This window comes from Hyperoodon ampullatus (assembly GCF_949752795.1).
Source record: "Hyperoodon ampullatus genome assembly, chromosome: 17".
Lineage (NCBI taxonomy): Eukaryota > Metazoa > Chordata > Mammalia > Artiodactyla > Ziphiidae > Hyperoodon > Hyperoodon ampullatus.
Genome location: NC_136930.1, coordinates 47,645,265 through 47,670,479, shown reverse-complemented (window position 1 = coordinate 47,670,479; position 25,215 = coordinate 47,645,265). Strand labels below are relative to the sequence as shown.

Below are 25,215 nucleotides of genomic sequence, written 5' to 3'. Positions count from 1 at the left end.
GAGGGAGACAAGGACCATGTTACAAAGCCACCTTGAGGTCTTCAGGAGTTAATGGTCAAAGTTTTTCTGAACTTCAATGTATCCCACTGCTGGTGCTGCCATTCCATTTCCACAGTCTTAGGGCATGGAGTTCTACTGACCACACGGATGGGAACTGGCTGGCTTCTTTTGTTTCTAACACACCAGAATCAAGAGAAAGTTATACTGAGGTTTTAATAATATGTATCAAATGTATATTTGGTGACTGAGGCATTCATATTAGCAGTTTTGGGGGAAGCTATATCAGCTTTCTTGATTTCAGACTGCCAATTCACATCATCAAATTCACACAAACAGGTAAAAAAAAATCACTCCACATAACTTCTCTGTCTGCCTAAAAAATAAAAACGGTGCATTCAGAAACACAAACAAGACATACAGACATACAGTCATGCCCTCTGGGAAACAACCATGGTAAAATCAATAAAAGCAGCTATTCTAAACCAAGGAAGTGATCCAAACACTTGTGAAATTATACATTGGTGTGGGAGGTACAGAAGACCCATCTCACTTGCCGAGGCAAAACAATCAAATAAAGAAATTAAAAAGAATCATAAGAAATCTTAAACTCATTTTTGAAAAAAGCAAGTTAAAAATGAGTATACATGCCCAATGAGGACATAGTTACTGGCAAGGCCACTTGGCTCCAAGTCAAGGTTGGAAATAGGCAGAGATATAGTGTCTCAGGTTCTTCTTCTGTTATAAAGTTAGTATGTAAAAAGAATATCTAGAAGAGAGAAAGAGCGTGTATTTTCTTATTTGACAATATCTAAAAAAGCACCATTCTCAAGTTGAAAGTCAATGTCAAACGGTTAAGGCAATCATTTTTCAAAAGGAATGAGCTAGAAACTTGGGTGGGGACTCTGGCCCATTCCCTTCTTACCCTCAATGGCTAATTCAGTGCCTTGCAAAAAACTGACATTCAGTAAATATTTGTTGAAGGGATAAACAATAAACATTAAATGTATTATAGTTATTTGGCCAACCAACATGAAAATGTTCACAGTTAATTTGCCAATCAATAGAAAACTATGTGTTTAAATATACAATATGGTTTATGGATTATAAAATTTCTTTTATCCTTCAAAATAATATTGTATGTTTAAAAAAAATCTTGCATGTATTTTCAGACTGTTGAATTATGTATTCGCACTCTCAACACTCTTCCTCCACTCTATCAGTGCATTTTTCAACCATACAAAATCATCTGAGTAAACAGACTCACATATCACATCCAGCCATTAATGATTACCTTTGTTACAAAAGTATTCCACTTCTTCACAGCTCAGATTTTCAGGCCCAAATTCTGTGGGAAAGCTTTCCTCCAGTGGAAAGTCCCCTTTTGAGATGATGTCTGTTTCCTCCGATGGACATTCTTCTTCTTCCTCTTCAATGGCATCTTCTAGCGGCCCTTGAAAAAGAACAGGGACACTGTACCAAAAAACATCCAAAGAAGAGAGTGAAATAAAATCCTTAAATAGGGTCTTTTTGATCAAGATGGTGAGGAAAATGTATTCTATGGCTAGGCCATGTAGTACCAAGGGTACTCACACAAGATAATGTCACATCCATATCAACAAGTAATGTTGACCTATGATAAGAAGTGGAAGGAAACCAGGTCCTGAAGTTACTACACAGAAAGCAACCTCCATCTCCCATCCTTCCCCACCCCCAACTCGAAGCCCAAAGCTTGTTCTTTTATTCTCTCCTAAAGAGCAAAACTGTGCACTTTATGTTCATTTGTTAGAATTAACTGCCTGGTAAAGAGTACAAGTCTCTTTTACACTGTTGTACAATTTTACCTGAGATTTTAATAAAGATTTAAAGTAACTGAATGCATTTTAATTGAACTGAGATTTTAATAAAGTCTATACTTTTAAAAATCCATCTTAAGAGTGGATTCCAAGAAAAGATTTCATTATATGTGTTTGAGGCTTGGAGAAAAATTACATATTTCTCTCCCTGATGAAAGCATAACCCTGTTCATGATTAATTGAATTTTTTCTGAAATGAAAAGTAGTTTTCTAATGAAAAAATGTAATTTGTATTTATGTGATACTTTTTCTGTAATAAAAATACAACTTCCTTACAGTGAATGAGAGTGAGGTGCATTACATTAATGGGCCTATTTCATTGAAAGGAAAGGGAGGGCTATAGTTGTTGAGATGGATCTGAAGTGGACAACGTGGGAATACCACACTGCCGATTGTGAATTTCCGACTGCCCAGAAGAATCAAAGTATCTGACTCATTTTACTAAGCGGAAGCCCACATTTGCTCGTAAAGAACCACTGTAGCATTTCTTCCAAAGAACACAATTATGGTAATTTGTACTAATTGTCACTCATGTCAGCAGTCTAATCAGACAGGCTAAATACTTAAAAGGCTTAGGCAGTCTCTTTCTCTTACTTCTTGGAAATGTGCTAAGAAATTTTCAGGACCAAAGCAGAAATTTTATAAATAATTTAAAATAGTGAATTTATTACAATCTTCACATATGTTGTGTGAGCAAACAGGAATAGGTACATACAGCACAGTGATATATGGGCTGTTTTCCCAAAAGCAAGTTCCCAAAGGGCTGAATTCACATGACACATTTTCATGGAGAGAATTAGTTGCTTTGGATAGAAATTAAGGGACATCCAAGAAAAAATTCTTACAGAGTTTCTTTGTGCTTTTTAAAATTTATTTTTTCAACTTTTCTCCAAAATAACAAATGTTAAGGAAGAAAGAATGCCCTAATTCCAAACACTCTGGTAATGTGTTGGGTTTTTTTTTCCACTCCAGGTGGAGCGTTAAAAAACCATAGATTCTGTTTTAACACAAACCACATTCAAAACCATGGATCTCATATTAGGTTTTCTCTCTCATTCATTATTTCAAGTAATTTATAATCTTTCACCTTTTAAAACAATTATGTCAAGTAGCAAGACATGCAAGGAACATACAAAATAGTAATAAGGTAAAAGACTACAATCACTAAAACAGTTATCTGAATAATTCAATTAATAATTGCAAGTCTAACGAGGAATAAAATAGAATATCTTCCATGTTTTTATTTTGTTCAAGCAACAATTTTAATAAAAAGTTTGGTCAAAAAAAGACACCTAGACTGTCTCATTTGTGTCTCACGTAGGACTTTCAAAGCACTTTCTTATATAATCTTTAAAATAACCCAGTGAGGTAGGTAACTGAACAATTATTTAAAATATTCTGACTTAACAAGTTGGCTCCAATGGTATAATATTAAATTAAATCATTAGAAATTAAATGGAAAATCTCATGCGAAAATTTGAAAGAAAATAAACCCACAAAGCATTGATATAGACTTAATAAAAGTCTAACCAAGCCATTCACATATACAAACATGTCAAAAAAGGCTTGTATATCACATATAATTTTTTATCAAAGATTGTAAGATCTTAATTGACAGTATAGTATTCTATATTCCAGGGGCTGTTTTATTTTATGTTGGCTATCAATTTGAAATTCAAAGCATGTAATTGAAAAGAAGCACTTATTTTCAAAAACAAACTAGAAAATTCCAAATAAAAGGTAAAAAAATTATTGAGCTCATTGTTCAAAATACATGAGATCTCATTGTCAATATTTAGAACAGGCTAGAGAAAGATGATTTAATAATTTCTCCCAAAGCACATGTCAGATTGATATAATTTACTGTACTTTAAAATGTCTAACCATTTCTTTAGCCATGCTATCAAATCAGGCTCTGGCAAAAAAGATTTCTCTTAAAATGTATAGTATTTATGGTTTAAGATTAGATCTCACCCTACTCTCTATATTGCATGTTTCTTTAACTGGAAAACTTACAGATAATCGGTGGCTATAAACTAACATTTTAAAAGGTAAGAGACACTTGAAGCACAAGTACAATTAGTAGCACCAGTGAAGGAGGGAATGAAGGAACCTCCTGTGTATGGGTTAGTGGGCACAGAAGTCCACTTCAGAAAAATCACCACACATAATTTGACACAAATAATAATATCTACTCAGAAAAGGCTTACGACTGAGCTCTATGTGCCCTCATGGAGAAAATTACTTTTGATTGAGGCCACTTGGCAGGCAAGTGTAAGGAAATCTGAATTTCAGCTCTTCAATTGCCTTTGATTTATAGATATTCAAACACACTCACGAGAATGAATAGTCAATGTTTATATATATAAATATTTACCTGATTTTAAAAATGCTAATAATTAACTGTACAGCCTAAAGCTATGAATACAATGATGCTGTACATTGGGCACATAATGCTGTTAATCATCTCTCAGAATGTAGAGGCACCTTTTATACTGGATGAATAATACAGATTACTGAAAGATTCTGGTGGGTGCAAAGTAATACTTCTGTTTTCAGAAAGGGAGACAACTGGGTACTCAGGAACCATTTGAATGACAGCTACTTCTGCCCCCCAAAGATAAAGCTGAAGTTAAAAAGTGTCATGCAGATTCACAACACCTGACAATACCGATCACCCTCCCAATGTGCAATAAAGCCTTAGTTATCCAGTACCAAAAGTGATATTGCAAAAGCTGGGCCTACGTGTGGGAGAATTTTTCATCTGGTGGTTGTTTCAGTGATCCGGAGTTGGTAAAGGACAAAAGGAAAGTTCAAGATTAAGTAGTCCTACCCTATACAAAGGTAGTATAATCACTGAATGAAATGAAAGTCAAGAATTGGATTTGTATGGTTAAGAAGCACTTTCCAGATAAATTAATTTACCTTTGAGGAGTATCTATTCCCCAGATAAATAAATTTATGAGAAAATTATTGCTACGATTTCAGATGGTTAAAGAAATCCCTGAAACCCATCCAAAACCACTGGAGGAAGAGCTAGATGACAAAACAAAACAAAACAAACAAACACAAAATATATCTCCTATATTTTTTCTAGTGAAAAAATATAGGAGATATATAAGGATTAAAAGAAAAGAGAGGGGCTTCCCTGGTGGCGCAGTGGTTGAGAGTCCGCCTGCCGATGCAGGGGACACGGGTTCGTGCCCCGTTTCGGGAAGATCCCACATGCCGCGGAGCGGCTGGGCCTGTGAACCATGGCCGCTGAGCCTGCGCGTCCGGAGCCTGTGCTCCGCAACGGGAGAGGCCACAGCAGTGAGAGGCCCGCATACCACAAAAAAAAAAAAAAAAAAAAAGAAAAGAGAATTTGGGGGCTTCCCTGGTGGCGCAGTGGTTGAGAGTCTGCCTGCCGATGCAGGGGACACGGGTTCGTGCCCCGGTCCGGGAAGATCGCACATGCCGCGGAGCAGCTGGGTCTGTGAGCCATGGCCGCTGGGCCTGCGCGTCCGGAGCCTGTGCTCCGCAATGGGAGAGGCCACAACAGTGAGAGGCCCGCGTACAGCAAAAAAAAAAAAAACAAAAACAAAAACAAAAAACAAAAGAAAAGAGAATTAAAATAAGCAATACAAAGAGGCTATGCAAAAAATGATAAAGATCAACATCATAAATATTAAATCATATATACATGTCTTTCAACGTATGTTGTCTTGATAAAAAATTTCCTACCTTGGTAGCCTACTATAAACTAGACTAATCCTCACTTAAATGTCAGACTGTCTTTGTTCATATAAATTCAAAGCACTTCAGAATGAGGCACCCAAGAAAGAAATTAAATCCTACAGAAATTAATATACATTGCCAAGTATGAAGAAGGAAAAGAAATGCCAAATTCTATGGTTCTTATGCAATATCCCCAAAAAGGGTTTCTTTCTCTTAAGCACTCACTGGCATTAATTTATTATAAATTATTTTAGTTAGGTTTTGCATGCCTTTTGATTAAAACAAGACAAACACTTTGTTACAATGGAACTATAGAGAGCATTCAGTCTCCTCTCCATGCATTAATATTCTGAGCATTCTAGAGGCTGCACAAGACTAGCCACCTAGCAAAATGAGACGGTTTCAGAATACTGGGCAGCCTTGATTGCAACTGACAGGTGGGAAGAAAGTCGAATTAAAATATTATCATTCCCAATAATTGCAATAATCCATCACAGTGTGCTCAGAAATTCTGCTAGGTGAGTTTCCTCCAAAAATACAGAAATATTCCCACACTTTTTTATTCTGGTGCTTCTTAAGGTATGCCATTTCAGATCATTTTTTATATCTGATAGTATCATTAATATTAAAACTTATATCAAAAAATTGTATTAAATTATTTTACTCATGTACAGAACAAAGAATACGTGTGATGAAATAAATTTCTCAAAATATTAATGAATTAATGAAAATGAAAATGGTGTATTGTCTCCAAGTTGCCAGCTCCTATTTTGTGCTCCTTAAAAGTTGTTTGCAAAAGATCCACTCAGATAAAGGAATAAGAAGGTATGTAAAACCTTCTAATATATCTAAGATATCTCCAGATCTGACAATTTAAGCAATAATATATACCATGCTTTAATTATTACATAATAATTGGGCCACATTTATCATGTAATGCTACCTTTCAAAAAGTAAATATGAAAATATAAACTAGGAATAAATTCTGGTTTACGTTTAATATGTAATACACAAATATGTCAAAACTCTATACAGGTATGCTGTATGTTAGTTGACAGGTAAGAGGTAATTGATATAGAATTTTCCATTCTAAACTTATGTTATATTCTCTACATGTGATAGAAATGCAGCAGTAGACTAATATTTAAATTGGATGTCTCGTTACCAAATCCTCTGTATTCTAGCCTCATATATCTTTGTTAATTTCAGGATGGTATTCATAAAACACAAAACAAAACCCTTCTAACAGGAAAGATTATTAGTTTCATATGTTCTGTACAAATATGGCCTGTTTGTTCAATTAGAAATGGAAAATAAAAATGCAACTCTAAATTAAAAAGCAGAAACCACAAAAATGCATCCTTCCCCATCTCATTATGGAGTAGGAACATTTCTATCTTTAGAGTACTAATATCTTTTTTTGTTTTGTTTTGTTTTGCGGTACGCGGGCCTCTCACTGTTGTGGCCTCTCCCGTTGCGGAGCACAGGCTCCAGACGCGCAGGCTCAGCGACCATGGCTCACAGGCGCAGCCACTCCGTGGCATGTGGGATCTTCCCGCACCGGGGCACGAACCCGTGTCCCCTGCATCGGCAGGAGGACTCTCAACCACTGTGCCACTAGGGAAGCCCATAGAGTACTAATATCTTTTTACTAACTTTATCTGGGGCATATTTTGCAGCTCCCAGTAGTTCCTCTCTTAAGAGTTTTCAGCTGCTACACTCAGATTCCTTATAAATCATAATTATCCTGTAGGCACACCTCAAAATGCTACTCACTTGGTTCCTATTACATTTGTCTCAAGCATATCCCACAGAGCCACTTAATGAGAAGGGGCAGGGAAGAGGGATGCTCTTTGGACAGTGCAAATCCATACTCACTCATGTAATTGAGCTTAACAGCAAGAATAAAACCTTATTTCTGTAGTATAAAAAAGTAGTATTTTAAACGAGCAAGTTCTTCCTGCAGTCACTCACTTTTAACAATAGTTGCATCAGGGGATCTAGTAGGAAGGAAACATTTTTATTAATTTTTCTCTTATCTGCCAGAAGAATGTTGATTTTTTTTCATTTGCGTTTGTTGCCTGCAGGTAGCAGACCAGAGAATCACATGGTAGAAATTCTTCTTTTTGATTAATTTCTTTCCATGTGTTAGGTTATTTCTTATATATAATTGATTTGGGGCTTTGCTCATAGCTGTGCATCTTTTTTATATCTGTACCAACTGCTGTCCTTCAATCTATAAAGTTGAAGGAAATTACCTGAATTTGTTAAGTTTATTAAAAATGAGATCTGTGAATATTTAAATTGAGTTTTGAAATGTTAATGCAAAAAAAAGATATTAGAGAATTTTTAATGGAGGGTTCAATTTGACCATACTCCATTGTAAAAAGAAGAGAAGAGGGTCAGGTTTTATTCAAATTGTTTCTTTAGGGGAAAAAGTGAACTCTTTGATTTTATAAAAATAGAGTAATATTCTTTGCTACAAGGTTTTTTTTGGCAATTTTTATTAGATGGCAGTATTAACACTTCTTATATGTAAATCTGAGAACACTTTAAATTCTTTAATTTTTTTCCCCTGAAATGCTTTGTTTTGGGAACTTTCAAATTAAGTGAACAATGCTAACAAGAAAATAATTTTGCTTAGAACATATGCAAACCCAGCAAGAAGCAACTAATCTTACATAGTAAACACTGACATCACAGGAAAAACAAAGTCAGATGAGAAAATCCAGATAAATTTGAACCAGAATCTCTAATGACTAATTTACTCCCAGGCATTGAAAAAAATCAGTTCATTAATGACTGCCTTGTGCATTGACCCAGGAAGTCAGTGACAGAGATGGCACTGAAATCCACATATTTTGTATTCAGGTCTCAGTCCAGAGCCCCATAAAGCTTACTAAAGACGGTAACTCTATCATAAAGAAACATGGAAGTATATTCATTACTAAAACTATATATTTCTTATGATTGTGATGTATTTCAATAATAAAAAGCCCTTAATAAGTATAATAGATGAAAGTCTGGTATATTATTTTGCTCTCTTTATGAGACTTTCATGTATTCATGTATTTATTCATTCATTTGTTATTCATCTAACCAATATTTACTGAGGGTGAAGCACGTGGCAGGCACTGTGTTGGGTGCTGGGTTAATAGCAGTATACAAACAAGGTGAATGGCCCCAGCCAGAAGTGAGCGGATAACTGGGTGAAGGAGACAAACTTTACGCATATAATGCATGCAATTTATTTTTTTTAAAAAGATACTCCATTTTAACATGAGGAGGGCAGGAAAGGCTTCTTAGATATCTTAAATTCCAGTTATTTGTACATTTTTCTTTTTCCTCTGATATAATTCTATCTTACTTCCATCTGTGACTGGAAGGAGGAAGTATGGTACCCAGCATTTAATCAGGTCATTTAATTCACAGTTATTCAAATAAGAATTTTTTAGTTGAATTTAATTGTCATAAAATTGAAGACCAAATCAAGGAGGATAATACTAGGTCAATTATTTTAAAAGATCTAGATGCATAGCTTTAATTATTACTAATTATTAGGTTGGCCAAAAAGTTCGTTCGGGTTTTTCCCCTATGGAAAAACCCGAACGAAGTTTTTAGCCAATCCAGTATATTGTTGGAGGAAGTTTATTCTGCTATCAGTCCTTTCATGGTTGTTCAAATCAGGTGCCATCTACCCACAGCCTGCCAGAAGTTTTTTGGGGGATGTGGAATCAGGCAAGCAGAAAATTTTCCCCAAAGTGAATCCTGCTGTCACAACAAAACATCAGGTATTACTCAGAATATGAATACAGTAATTAGATTTTTAAAAGCACTATGGGTAAGAAAAAAAAAGGATTTGAACCTATCCATGGAACCTCTTAGATATGATATGTGGGTGATAAATATTTCTTAGGTGAATTAATCAAAACATAATTTTATAGACTTGTACAAGAAAAAACATCCATTTTCTTTAGAAACTTCAAAGCACCATCAAAATATAGCTGGTATTCTTATCTAAGAAACTAAATTCTGCAAAACTAGTTAATAATATCCTACATAGTTATATAACAAAATTAAATTAGTATAAGTAAAAGCTATCCATGGAACCTCTTAGATATGATATGTGGGTGATAAATATTTCTTAGGTGAATTAATCAAAACATAATTTTATAGACTTGTACAAGAAAAAACATCCATTTTCTTTAGAAACTTCAAAGCACCATCAAAATATAGCTGGTATTCTTATCTAAGAAACTAAATTCTGCAAAACTAGTTAATAATATCCTACATAGTTATATAACAAAATTAAATTAGTATAAGTAAAAGAGATGTTATTTTTTATAGCTTATCTTATTTAAATGGAGATATGAAAAATAGGGGGAAAGGGGAGCCTGTAGTCTTCTGACTCTAGAATGGATATATATTTCTTTCTCTTTCTAGAGCAAATCAAAGACAATGTATATATTGATTTTTTTTTAAAGTCCTCAATAACAACAAAAGCACTAGCCAAACAACAGATACTAAACAAAGGACTCTGATTACTAATTTCTTAAACAATTTCATAAGGCAAAGATGAATCAATATGGTCCTTAAAAACATTCAGTATGCATTTGTCTCATAAGCAACATATCTGTGTCATATTAAAATATACAGCAAGCATATGGCTACATGCAGGAAATAAATGAAAAATATCACCGCAAAGATTTGGGGGCATTTTTTTAATTACAAGAGGAAAATCAATAAGAATATTTGCATCAGGTTTTGGTCACTGTATATATAAACTTTTTTTTCCTTCTTAATAAAATTTGAATCTGATAACCCCCACCTCATCACATAGATCAATTTCCCTCTACTTATTCCTTCAGTTTAATAACACCCTTTCTGACCCTGCTTTATTAAAATGATTCTTTACATGTGCAATTAATTACTGACTGAACCTTCTAAAAAAACATTTTATAAAATAACTGCTCTCAAAATGATGCCTGATTTCACTGTCTGACTACAGTTTGACAGCAAACAGTGGTTCTCTAAATGTCATCCCTGGACCAGCAACATTAACGTCACCAGAGAACTTGGTAGAAATTCAAAATTAATTGTTGGACTCCACCCCAGATCTGATTTCAGAAACTCTGAGGGTGAGGTACATCAATCTGTGTTTTAACAAACCCTGCAGGTGATTCTGATGCATGCTCAAGTTTGAGAACAACTGTGCAGGAATATAAATGCTAGAAGTTACTTTGTAATAGTACAAATTATATTTTTGTTATCATTTAATAGAAACAGTATAATATTTTGCAATTAATACAGGCTCCATGGAATCAGACTCCCCAACTTCAAACTATACCACAAAGCTACAATAATCAAGACAGCACGGTAGTGGCACAAAAACAGAAATACACATCAATGGTACAGGATAGAATGCCCAGAGACAAACCCACACACATATGGTCACCTAATTTACGATAGAGATAAGAATATACAATGGAGAAAAGACAGCCTCTTCAATCAGTGGTGCTGGGAAAACTGGACAGCTACATGTAAAAGAATGAAATTAGAACACTACCTAACACCATACACAAAAATAAACTCAAAATGGATTAAAGACCTAAATGTCAGGCCAGACACTATAAAACTACCACTTGGTGTCCCTAGAAATGGCTGCCCCAAATCTCCATTTCTCGTATTTGCACTTCTGTGCAACTAGAAAGGCTCCAGAATTAATGAACTGTTAAAAAGAATAAATATCTTGCTTCAAGATGGCAGAGTAGAAAGACATGGAGATCACCTTCTTCCCAACAAATACATCAGAAATACATCTACATGTGGGACAACTCCCACAAAACACCTACTGAATGCTGACAGAAGACCTCAGACTTCCCAAAAGGAAAGAAACTCCCCATGTACCTAGGTAGGGCAAAAGAAAAAAGAAAAAACAGAGACAAAAGAATAGGGACAGGATCTGAACCTCTGGGAGGGAGCTGTGAAGGAGGAAAAGTTTCCACACACTAGGAAGCCCCTTAACTGGTGGAGACGGGGGGTGGCGGGGGGGGAGCTTCAGAGCCACGGAGGAGAGCGCAGCAACAGGGGTGCGGAGGGCAAAGCTAAGAGATTCCCGCACAGAGGATCGGTGCCGACCAGCACTCACCAGCCCAAGAGGCTAGTCTGCTCAGATGCCGGGGCAGGTGGGGGCTGAGAGCTGAGGCTCAGGCTTCGGAGGTTGGATCCCAGGAAGGGGACTGGGGTTGCTAGCTGGGAGGGAGGCCGGGAAAAACTCTGGACCTGCCTAATTGGCAAAAGACCATTGTTTCAGGGTGCGTGAGGAGAGAGGATTCAGAGCACCGCCTAAACGAGCTCCAGAAATGGGTGTGGGCCACGGCTATCAGCGCAGACACCAGAGACAGGCATGAGATGCTAAGGCTGCTGCTGCAGCCACCAAAAAGCCTGTGTGCAAGCACAGGTCACTATCCACACCTCCCCTCCCGGGACCCTATGCAGCCCACCACTGCCAGGGTCCCATGATCCAGGGACAACTTCCCCGGGAGAACACACAGCATGCCTCAGGCTGTTGCATCTTCAGGTCAGCCTCTGCCGTCACAGGCTCACCCCGTATCCTTCCCTCCCCCTGGCCTGAGGGAGCCAGAGCCACCTAATCAGCTGCAACTTTAACCCTGTCCTGTCTGGGTGGGGAACAGACGCCCTCAGGCAACCTACATACAGAGGCAGGTCCAAATCCAAAGCTGAACCCCAGTAGCTGTGTGAACGAAGAAGAGAAAGGGAAATCTCTCCCAGCAGCCTCAGGAGCAGAGGATTAAATCTCCACCATCAACTTGATGTACCCTGCATCTGTGGAATACCTGAATAGACAACAAATCGTCCCAAAATTGAGGCAATGGACTTTGGGAGCAACTGTAGGCTTGGGGTTTGCTTTCTGCATCTAATTTGTTTCTGGTTTTATGTTTATCTTAGTTTAGTATTTAGAGTTTATTATCATGGATAGATTTGTTTATTGATTTGGTTGCTCTTTTTTTTATATATAGATATATATATTTTTTTTCATTTTTCTCTTTTGTGAGTGTATGTGTATCCTTCTTTGTGTGATTTTTGTCTGTATACCTTTGTTTTACCATATGTCCTAAGGTGTTGGCTGTCCATTTTTTTTTTTTTTGGTATAGTTTTTAGTGCTTGTTATCATTGGTGGATTTGTTTTTTGGTTTGGTTGTCCTCTTCTTTTTAATTTTTTTCTTATATTTTTAATAATTAAATTTTTTTCTTTTAATAACTTTATTTTATTTTATTCTATTTTTTCTTTCTTTCTTTCTTCCTTTCTTCCTTCCTTCCTTCTTTCCTTTTCTTCCTTCCTTTCTTTCTTTCCCTTTCTTTCTTTCTTTCTTTCTTTCTTTCTTTCATCTCCCTTTTCTTCTGAGCCATGTGGCTGACAGGGTCTTGGTGCTCTGGGTGGGTGTCAGGCCTGTTCTTCTGAGATGGCAGGGCCGAGATCAGGACACTGGCCCACCAGAGACCTCCCAGCTCCATGTAATATCAAATGGCAAAGGCTCTCCCAGAGACCTCCATCTCAATGCTAAGACCCAGCTCCACTCAACAACCAGCAAGCTACAGTGCTGGACACCCTATGCCAAACAACTAGCGAGACAGGAACACAATCCCACCCATTAGAGAGAGGATGCTTAAAGTAATAATAAGTGCACAGACACCGCAAAACACACCATCAGACACGGCCCTACCCACCAGAGAGACAAGATCCAGCCTCATCCACCAGAACACAGGCAACAGTCCCCTCCACCAGGAATCCTACACAACCCACTGAAGCAAATTTAGCCACACGAAAAGACATCAAAAGACAATGGGAACTACAAACCTGCAGCCTGTGAAAAGGAGACCCAAAACACAGTAAGTTAAGCAAAATAAAACAGAGAAACACACAGCAGATGAAGCACCAAGGCAAAAACCCATCAGACCAAACAAATGAAGAGGAAACAGGCAGTCTACCTGAAAAAGAATTCAGAGTATGATAGTAAAGATGATCCAAAATCTTGGAACTAGAATGGAGAAAATACAAGAAACATTTCACAAGCACCTAGAAGAACTAAAGAGCAAACAAACAATGATGAACAACACAATAAATGAGATTAAATTGCTCTAGAAGGAATCAATAGCAGAATAACTGAGAAAGAAGAATGGATAAGTGACCTGGAAGATAAAAGAGTGGAAATAACTACCACAGAGCAGAATAAAGAGAAACGAATGAAAAGAATTGAGGACATTCTTAGAGACCTCTGGGACAACATTAAATGCAACAACATTCGAATTATAGGGGTCCCAGAAGAAGAAGAGAAAAAGAAAGGGACTGAGAAAATATTTGAAGAGATTATAGTTGAAAACTTCCCTAATATGGGAAAGGAAATAGTCAATCGAGTCCAGGAAGCACAGAGAGTCCCATACAGGATAAATCCAAGGACAAACACGCAAAGACACGTATTAATCAAGCTATCAAAAATTAAATACAAAGAAGAAATATTAAACACAGCAAGGGAAAAACTACAAATAACATACAAGGGAATCCCCATAAGGTTCACAGCTGATCTTTCAGCACAAACTCTGAAAGCCAGAAGGGAGCGGCAGGAGATATCTAAAGTGATGAAAGGGAAATACCTACAATCAAGATTACTCTACCCAGCAAGCATCTCATTCAGATTCGACGGAGAAATTAAAACATTTACAGACAAGCAAAAGCTAAGAGAATTCGGCACCACCAAATCAGCTTTACAACAAATGCTAAAGGAACTTCTCTAGGCAGGAAACACAAGAGAAGGAAAAGACCTACAATAACAAAGCCAAAACAATTAAGAAAATGGTAATAGGAACATAAATATCAATAACTACCTTAAATGTAAATGGATTAAATGCTCCAACCAGAAGACACAGACTGGCGGAATGGATACAAAAACAAGACCTGTATTTATGCTGCCTATAAGAGACCCACTTCAGATCTAGGGACACATACAGACTGAAAGTGAAGGGACGGAAAAACATATTCCATGGAAATGGAAATCAAAACAATGCTGGAGTAGCAATTCTCATATCAGAGAAAATAGGCTTTAAAATAAAGACTATTACAAGAGACAAAGAAGGACACTACATAATGATCAAGGGATCAATCCAAGAAGAAGATATAACAATTGTAAATATTTATGCACCCAACATAGGAGCACCTCAATACATAAGGCAAATGCTAACAGCCATAAAAGGGGAACTCGACAGTAATACAATCATAGTAGGGGACTTTAACACGCCACTTTCGCCAATGGACAGATCATACAAAATGAAAATAAATAAGGAAACACAAGCTTTAAATGATACATTAAACAGGATGGATTTAAATGATATTTATAGGACATTCCATCCAAGAACAAAAGAATACATTTTCTTCTCAAGTGCTCATGGAACATTCTCCAGGATAGATCATATCTTGGGTCACAAATCAAGCCTTGGTAAATTTAAGAAAATTGAAATCATATCAAGTATCTTTTCTGACCACAATGCTATGAGACTAGGTATCAAGTACAGGAAAAAAAATCTGTAAAAAACACAAACACTTGGAGGCTAAACAATACACTAAATACACAACTAAACAACCAAGAGATCACTGAAGAAATTAAAGAGGAAATCAAAAAATACCTAGAAACAAGTGACAATGAAAACACGACGACCCAAAACCTATGGAATGCATCAAAAGCAGTTCTAAGAGGGAAGTTAATAGCAATACAATCCTACCTCAATAAACAAGAAACATCTCAAATAAACAACCTAATCTTACACCTAAAGCAATTAGAGAAAGAAGAACAAAAAAACCCCAAAGTTAGCAGAAGGAAAGAAATCATAAAGATTAGATCAGAAATAAATGAAAAAGAAATGAAGGAAACAATAACAAAGATCAATAAAACTAAAAGTTGTTTCCTTGAGAAGATAAACAAAACTGATAAACCATTAGCCAGACACATCAAGAAAAAAAGGGAGAAGACTCAAATCAATAGAGTTAGAAATGAAAAAGGAGAAGTAACAACTGACACTGCAGAAATACAATGGATCATGAGAGATTACTACAAGCAACTCTATGCCAACAAAATGGCCAACCTGGAAGAAATGGACACATTCTTAGAAAAACACAACCTGCCGAGACTGGACCAGGAGGAAATAGAAAATTTAAACAGACCAATCACAAGCACTGAAATTGACACTGCGATTAAAAATCTTCCAACAAACAAAAGCCCAGGACCAGATGGCTTCACAGGCGAATTCTATCAAACATTTAGAGGAGAGCTAACACCTATTCTTGTCAAACTCTTGCAAAATATAGCAGAGGGAGGAACACTCCCAAACTCATTCTACAAGGCCACCATCACCCTGGTACCAAAACCAGACAAAGATGTCACAAAGAAAGAAAACTACAGGCCAATATCACTGATGAACATAGATGCAAAAATCCTCAAAAAAAACACTAGCAAAGAGAATCCAACAGCACATTAAAAGGATCATACACCATGATCAACTGGTTTTATCCCAGTAATGCAAGGATTCTTCAATCTATGTGAATCAATCAATGTGATCAACCATATTAACAAATTGAAGGAGAAAAACCATATGATCATATCAATAGGTGCAGAAAAAGCTTTTGACAAAATTCAACACCCATTTATGATAAAAACCCTCCAGAAAGTAGGCATAGAGGGAACTTACATCAACATAATAAAGGCCACATATGATAAATCCACAGCCAACATTGTTCTCAACAGTAAAAAACTGAAACCATTTCCTCTAAGATCAGGAACAAGACCAAGTTGTCCACTCTCTACAACATTAATGCACAGAAATCTCTGCATTCCTCTACACTACTGATGAAAAATCTGAAAGAGAAATTAAGGAAACACTCCCATTTCCAGCAACGAAAAGAATAAAATACCTAGGGAAAAACCTCCCTAAGGAGACAGAAGACCTGTATGCAGAAAGTTATAAGATACTGATGAAAGAAATTAAAGATATTACAAATAGATAGAGAGATATACCATGTTCCTGGATTGGAAGAATCGACATTGTGAAAATGACTATACTACCCAAAGCAATTTACAGATTCAATGCAATCCCTATCAAACTACCAACGGCATTTTTCACAGAACTAGAACAAAAAAATTTTCAATTTGTATGGAAACACAAAAGACCCCAAATAGCCAAAGCAATCTTGAGAAAGAAAAACAGAGCTGGAGGAATCAGGCTTCTGGCTTCAGACTATACTACAAAGCTACAGTAATCTAGACAGTATGCTACTGGCACAAAAACAGAAATATAGATCAATGGAACAAGATAGAAAGCCCAGAGATAAACCCACGCACAGATGGTCACCTTATTTTTTTTTTTTTTTTTTTTTTTTTGCGGTATGCGGGCCTCTCACTGTTGTGGCCACTCCCGCTGCAGAGCACAGGCTCCGGACGCGCAGGCTCAGCGGCCATGGCTCACGGGCCCAGCCGCTCCACGGCATGTGGGATCTTCCCAGACCGGGGCACGAACCCGTATCCCCTGCATCGGCAGGCGGACTCCCAACCACTGCGCCACCAGGGAAGCCCGGTCACCTTATTTTTGATAAAGGAGGCAAGAGTATACAAAATGGAGAAAAGACAGCCTCTTCAATAAGTGGTCCTGGGAAAACTGGACAGCTACATGTAAAAGAATGAAATTAGAACACTCCCTAACACCATACACAAAAATAAACTCAAAATGGATTAAAGACCTAACTGTCAGACCAGACACTATAAAACTCTTAGAGGAAAACATAGGCAGAACACTCTATGACATAAATCCCAGCAAGATCCTTTGTGACCCACCTCCTAGAAAAAGGGAAATATAAACACAAATAAACAAATGGGACCTAATGAAACTTAAAAGCTTTTGCACAGCAAAGGAAACCATAAACAAGACAAAAAGGCAACACTCAGAATGGGAGAAAATATTTGCAAACGAAGCAACTGACAAAGGATTCATCTCCAAAATATAGAAGCAGCTCATGCAGCTCAATATCAAAAAAACAAACAACCCAATCCAAAAATGGGCAGAAAACCTAAATAGGCATTTCTCCAAAGAAGATATACAGATTGCCAACCAACACATGAAAGGATGCTCCACATCACTAATCATTAGAGAAATGCAAATCAAAACTACAATGAGGTATCACCTCACACCAGTCAGAATGGACATCTTCAAAAAATCTACAAACAATAATTGCTGGAGAGGGTGTGGAGAAAAGGGACCCCTCTTGCACTGCTGGTGGGAATATAAATTGGTACAGCCACTATGGAGAACAGTATGGAGGTTCCTTAAAAAACTAAAAATAGAACTACCATACAATGCAGCAATCCCACTACTGGGCATATACCCTGAGAAAACTATAATTCAAAAAGGGACATGTACCACAATGTTCATTGCAGCTCTATTTACAATAGCCAGGACATGGAAGCAACCTAAGTGTCCAATGACAGATGAATGGTTAAAGAAGATGTGGCACATATATACAATGGAATATTACTCAGTCATAATAATAAATGAAATTGAGTTATTTGTAGTGAGGTGGATGGACCTAGAGTCTGTCATACAGAGTGAAGTAAGTCAGAAAGAGAAAAACAAATACCATATGCTAACACATATATATGGAATATATAAAAAAAAAATGGTCCTGAAGAACCTAGGGGTAGGAAAGGAATAAAGATGCAGACGTAGAGAATGGACTTGAGGACACAGGGAGGGGGAAGGGTAAGCTGGGGTGAAGTGAAAGAGTGGCATGGGCATATATACACTATCAAATGTAAAATAGATAGCTAGTGGGAAGCAGCCACATAGCACAGAGAGATCAGCTCGCTGCTTTGTGACCACCTAGAGGGGTGGGACAGGGTGGGTGGGAGGGAGACACAAGAGGGAGGAGATGTGGGGATATATGTATATTTATGGCTAATACACTTTGTTGTAAGGCAGAGGCTAGCACACCATTGTAGGGCAGTTATGCTCCAATAGAGATGTTTAAATAAATAAATAAATAAATAAAATAAACAAACAAATAAATAAATAAAAGAATAACAATAAAAAAAAGGTCAGACACTATAAAACTCTTAGAGGAAAACACAGGAAAAACACTCTTTGTCATAGACCACAGCAAGACCTTTTTGACCCACCTCCTAGAGTAACGGAAATAAAAATAAAAAAAGACAAATGGGACTTAATTAAACTTAAATACTTTTGCACAACAAAGGAAACCCTAAACAAGATAAAAAGACAACCCTCAGAATGGGAGAAAATATTTGCAAATGAAAGAACAGACAAAGGATTTATCTCCAAAATATATAAACAGCTCATGGATCTCAATATCAAAAAAAACAAACAATCCAATTAAAAAATGGGCAGAAGACCTAAATAGACATATCATGAAGGAAGTCATACAGATGGCCAAGAGGCACATGAAAAGATGCTCAACATCACTAATCATTAGAGAAATGCAAATCAAAACTACAGTGAGGTATCACCTCACACTGTTAAGAATGGCCATCATCAAAGAATCTAGAAACAGTAAATGCTGGAGAGGGTCTGGAGAAAAGGGAACTCTCTTGCACTGCTGGTGAGAATGTAAATTGATGCAGCCACTATGGAGAACAGTATGGAGGTTCCTTAGAAATCTAAAAATAGAATTACTATATGACCCAGCAATCCCACTACTGGGCATAATACCCTGAGAAAACCATAATTCAAAAAGAGACGTGTACCACAATGTTCACTGCAGCACTATTTACAATAGCCAGGACATGGAAGCAACCTAAATGTCCATTGACAGATGAATGGATAAAGAAGATGTGGCACAAATATACAGTGGAATATTACTCAGCCATAAAAAGAAATGAAACTGAGTTATTTGTAGTGAGGTGGATGGACATAGAATCTGTCATACATAGTGCAGTAAATCAGAAAGAGAAAAACAAATACTGTATGCTAACACATATATATGGCATCTAAAAAAATGGTACTGATGAACATAGTTGCAGGGCAGGAATAAAGACGTACACATAGAAAATGGACTTGAGGACACGGGGTGGGAGGGGGAAGCTGGGGTGAAGAGAGGGTGGCATGGACATATATACACTACCAAACGTAAAATAGATAGCTAGTGGGAAGCAGCCGCATAGCACATGGAGATCAGCTCGGTGCTTTGTGGCCACCTAGAGGGGTGGGATATGGAGGGTGGGAGGGAGGATCAAGAGGGAGGCGATATGGGGACATATGTATGCATGTGGCTGGTCCACTTCGGTTTGCAACAGAAACTAACACAGTATTGCGAAGCAATTATATTCCAATAAAGATCTATTAAAAAAAATACAGGCTCCATGCCCAAGTTAAGCATAGACACCTTGTTTACTGCAGCTGATTGTCTGTGACCAAAATACTTTTCACCTGGGCCACTCAGTATAGTCACTCCTGATTAGTGGCAGGTTAGGTGTGTTTATTTAGTGCTGGTTAATTGTTCTCCCAAATAATGCCAGAGTCCAGCAAGTGCCCCAATCACATCATTTCAGACAATTCTGGGGTGACATGGAATAGACTGTAGCCGCTTCAGGCTGATCCCAAATGTTACTTCTTCATACCCTCCTAGGAGTCCTGGATAACGGAAACAATTGATCAGGAAATTTGATTAAAAAGCTCCTCATGTGTGTCTGTCTACGGTAGAGAAAAAAGTCTTTCTACAAATGGGGACAGCATCTCAATTTTTAAAATTTACAGTCTGCTGTGTGAGTCTTTTGAAGACCAAAAGCTTCAAACAGCACGGCATTCTCCCTATCCTCCTATTCTGAGGGTCTAGCATCTCATGAGATAAAAAGGAAGGTATTTCCTTGGCAGAATAAAAGGTATTCTGCCAAGTCAGGCAGAGCAGGCCCATCAATCAGTGGCAATCACTGAAGCAAGAGGTCCCAGCCAGATCACACACATTCCTCCACTCATCATCCCTCGCTCCAACCCCTGATTATAATCAGGCTGGGGCACAACCCAAGAGTGGTCTCCGGGATTTTATGGAGCAGCGTCGTGGCTAACCTTCATTGTTAACCTACATTTGTGGCTCACAAAACTACATGTCCTAGCACCACCACCTTGAACGGAACAGTCAAGGTGAGGGCAACTACAGAAATCTGTTCCCTTTTTCACGAATAGGTGTGGCCTCCTGCTCCTGGAATGCTGACAATTTGGCCCTCTTTTTGGGTTTGACACAGTAAATAATGATGAATATTCTCTCTAAGCCTGTACAGTCCTGCACACATGTTCTCTGCACAGCCAGAAAAACAATTCCTCACACAAAACAAGGCATTGTTGTGGATGCTGTGCATTGGTTGGAATACAGACCTTGTAAGAATTTGCCTAATTTCACAGGTGTATGTGTAATTTTCCAAACTTCCATTCTGGCAGATTGCTTTCATCTTTGGGGGATGAAGAAAACCAGATCTATAGTTATAAAACCCTAACAAGACGATGCGGGGTGGTGGGGGGAGCTTGGTGAGTGAAGGTGAAAACAAAATCAACATGTTCACCGGGCTCTAACTGTGCCGCGCCCTGGGATATATATCAAAAGGGCACTTTATAACAAGTGTTCTATGTGGTCATTAAATCACCATAAAGGTACCTCGATTCAGTGCTTGTGAACAACTCAAGAGGCCCCAGAAAGCACTTCTCCATGAAACATATGTTGAAAAAGACTTTTATTTTATACTAACACATTAAAAGAGTACCTAAAGACACAGAGGCACTCAATATAGCTATATTTTTAAGAACACTTGCTCCCTGGAGAATTAGGAGAGCAGGTAGGGTGCCAGTGATAACAAAGTGAACTTATCCACCCTGCTCCAGCAGTGGCAATGTGGAGGAAGCATCTAAGGGCTCTCTTAAAAAGAAAATATCCTCTGTCTTTGGCAACAAAGCCTACAATGGAATAAAAGCAAGCACCTTTACAGGCAGAAGTTATAGGATAAGCCAAAAGGTGGAGAGCTCACATAAATGAACTCCCCGTGGTGACTTGCAGCCCTCCAGTGCCTGAGTTGTAAACCCTGCACCAGCCTCCAGGAGATGTTCTCCTATGCACTTCTGGCATAAGCATCTATATGGCATATATATATATACACATACACACGCATATGTGTATGTGTATATATATCCTATGAGGGGAAAAAACTGGTCATGGCAGCTTCTTTCCCAATTGAATAGAATTTCATTTTTTCCTTTAAGCTGTAAGAGTACAAATGAATTTACTAACTCTATTGAAGGTGGTAAGTTATAAAGTTCTTATTTCAATACTGATTATATAGCCATACTTAATAAAAACTTAGAAAGGTTCTCACCAGAAGCTATTCAACCCCAATCACCCTCTCACTTGAGCCAAAGAAATGCACATTCCTTCCTTCCACATAGAAAATTCCAGAATATCAGAATTATCAGGACTTGCCTAATATTCAATGCATTGGCAACAAGTACAGGAGAATTTGCACTCTTAAATCCATGTTTTCTAACTCTTGTAAACCAGACAAATACATCTAACTTGAATAATCTAGAAATAAACAACTTCCTGCCTTCAAAAAAGTTCACCTTAAACATGAATTAATGTTCTTTTTTTTTTTTTAGTTTGCTTTTGGTCTAGTTTTGTTGTTCTTCTTTGCTGTTATTTTCTATTGGGCAATTACTATTTAGAACCAGTACACTATAAACAGCATGAAGCAAACTATATGGATGATTTATATATGTTAATAATCTTTCCCTAGTTCAGATTTAATTTTTCTGCCATTGTGTAAAAACCTCATTCTATCAGCCGCCATTCCCTGCTCTTATATACCTAAAATATTTTACTCTTGACTTGGAAAAATATAAACAAGTCAATCTTACCAGAAAATGCAAGAAATTAAATCAAATAATGGATGTCATTCAACTATAGGGATTCAGTCTGATCCCCCCCCACCCGCCGAGCTGTTATTATTACCCTATGCTTTCTGACAGTGAAAAGGAAGTATGTACCTGTCACCCAGCACCACTCCACCCCACACCACCTTTCCCATCCCAGCCTTCTATCTTGGATCCGGCTAACACTTAGCTCAAGTTTGTTTGTTTTTTTTTTTTTACTTTTTGGCCACACCACGCAGCATGTGGGATCCTAGTTCCATGGACCAGGGGTCAAACCCGCGCCCCCTGCCGTGGAAGCGTGGAGTCTGAACTCCTGGACCACCAGGGAAGTTCCTAGCTTAAGTATTAAAGGAGTATAGAAAAACATTTGTGAAACATACCCTGATGCCCTCTGCTTCCTCAGAGGGAAACCATGGTGCCTACTGCTGGTTCTGCCATCCTCCTCTTTGTCCCAAGACTTATCCTTTAGTCTCTATTATAATGAGCACCAACTTTAGTGTGAATTAGATTCACACGGAATGTCTGATGAAAATGCAGACTTTCAAGTCCCACTCCCAAGGATTCAGCAGCTCTGGGATAGAACCCAGGAATCAGAATTTTAATTCTGCATCTCAAGTTATTCTAATACAGACCACACACTGGAACACTAGTGATCAGTGTTCCAAGCCTGGAAAAAGGGGAGAGTGAAGCAGATCTGAGATATGACATTCTTACAGTAGTATGAGGGGCAAGATAAGAATGGACGATTATCTCTCAACTGTAAACCCTTGAGATCATTTGGTTCCTCTATATTTAGTTCTGCTTTGCCCAAGAACACCTTATCCTATTTTGGAGGCTATGGTGTATGCAATGATATAAAACGAAACTCATTAATTCTGTAGCATCATTTTCTATGAGGTCTCCTTTCCATATCTGAAGAGACATACAAGATCAGTCTGGACATTTATTTTATCCATTGCTCTTGAGAAGTATTCACGTACCATATGGAGAGTTGGCTCATGCAGAAGCTGTGGGGAAATTCCATTCCATCATGCTTCCCAAAGCTTTTCGGAGATCTAACTGTGACACAAATGAGGCAGTTCTAAATTAGGTTGTGGAAACTGTTACCTTTTTCTTTGGTTTTGTTTTGTTTTTTACCATATGTGGCTGTCAGTGAAGAGTTACAGTGAGGGATAGGGTTGGGGGTGGGAGGTAGATCTGATCTTTTTCATGAGCTGTTGATGAGTTGAGAATCTAAAATGTTCTCAAGAGATCTGCCAGGATTCTATACACAGCTACTGAAAATTTCACAAACTCCTTGAAAGAAGCAATATGTGAAACGGGGAATAAAGTGCAAAGTGTATTTTGTATGTAGGTTTGGGAGGGTTGCAAAATTGAGAGAAAAGTTCCTTCAGTGAGGAAGTCAGAGATAGTCTGAAGCATTTAACACAACTCAAAGCGAGCTGAGTTGTCCTGATTTGGTTGAATTACTTAAGAACTATACAGATCAGCAAGGAAAACGTCAACAAGGAAAAATTCAGATTCATACTGTGTTGAGCTAAAAATTTTAAAAGCAACCTCTCTTGTTACTATATACAAGATACAGTAACATCTTGTGTAACATGCATATGGCTGATTCACTTTGTTGTACAACAGAAACTAACACAGCATTGTGAAGCAATTATACTCTGATAAAGATGTATTAATAAATAAATGAATAGACTGTGACAGACCACTAACTCAACCATTAAATTTAAACAAATTTAAAACAAAGAAGAAAAAGAATATGGGTAAAAATAACTTTCTAAAATAGGTTAGATAATAAAATCTATTTTCTACAACAAGAAGTGTATTTCTAAGAATATGTGTGAATGAAGACACAAAGCCACTTCTTTAAAAACCTCATGAAATTGGCTGAAGCAATGATAGTGCATAAGAACAAGAACGTATTCCCGATTGTTAGAACCTTCTTATCCTCCAGCTTCCTAAATCCTTTAGAGCTCTACTCTGGGCTGTTTCATTTTCTATTATTTGTGGTAAGAACCTAGCGCCTATGGCCAAATCTGCAGTGTATCAAGTTCCTTAGCATGACTAGCCCTCCACAAGTATCACAATTTTGGTCCCTTTGCAACTTCAGGGAGATCACAAAACATCATGAACTGAGTATCTATCTGCCCCTGGCCAGGAACCATGCAAGGCACTCTACTCTGTACCGTCCTGGCTTTGGCATCTTTACCTCTGAGAAGGAGAAAGAACTAACAACCAAGACAAAGCTGAAGGAGATGACAGAAATCCTTAAGTGTGCTGACCCTCTGCTTTACAGCCTGGCTATCTCTGTCATTTCAGTATGTTAAAAACTATACATAAAATAGGGGCCCCTGGAGTTGGGGGTTAGAGATGGGGGGGCAATTTTGAAATAAGACAAACAATGTTAATGACTAAGAAGGAAAGCCTTCCCTGTGTTCCCCAGAAATATATTTACTTTGTAAAATGTAAAAATATTTTTAAAATATGCTTCATGTTTTCAGTAAGATTTTAAGGTATTCTTTCAAACCAACTAAATATACAATAAGAAAAGACTCTCACAATAAAATCACAATAACCAAAATAAAAAGTATAATGATAAGCAATACATAGCACACCAGAAAAATGGAATTAATGATGTTGATGACAAATGATG

At 37.5% G+C, this 25,215-nt stretch overlaps 1 protein-coding gene across 2 annotated transcripts in view; it reads right to left on the bottom strand.

Annotated features, from left to right (window-relative positions):
* The window catches only part of ZFPM2 (zinc finger protein, FOG family member 2), a gene marked incomplete at its 5' end in the record, with an annotated part of 480,289 nt that overhangs the window by 374,225 nt on the left and 80,849 nt on the right, over positions 1–25,215 (bottom strand). The window contains one exon of one of the 2 annotated variants that reach the window (XM_079722314.1): positions 1,292–1,450. The exons of the other annotated variant lie outside the window; for it this stretch is intronic. Within the exon in view, the coding sequence (XP_079578440.1) occupies positions 1,292–1,450 (159 nt within the window). The remainder of the gene's footprint in view (positions 1–1,291; positions 1,451–25,215) is intronic. 2 annotated transcript variants of the gene reach the window in all.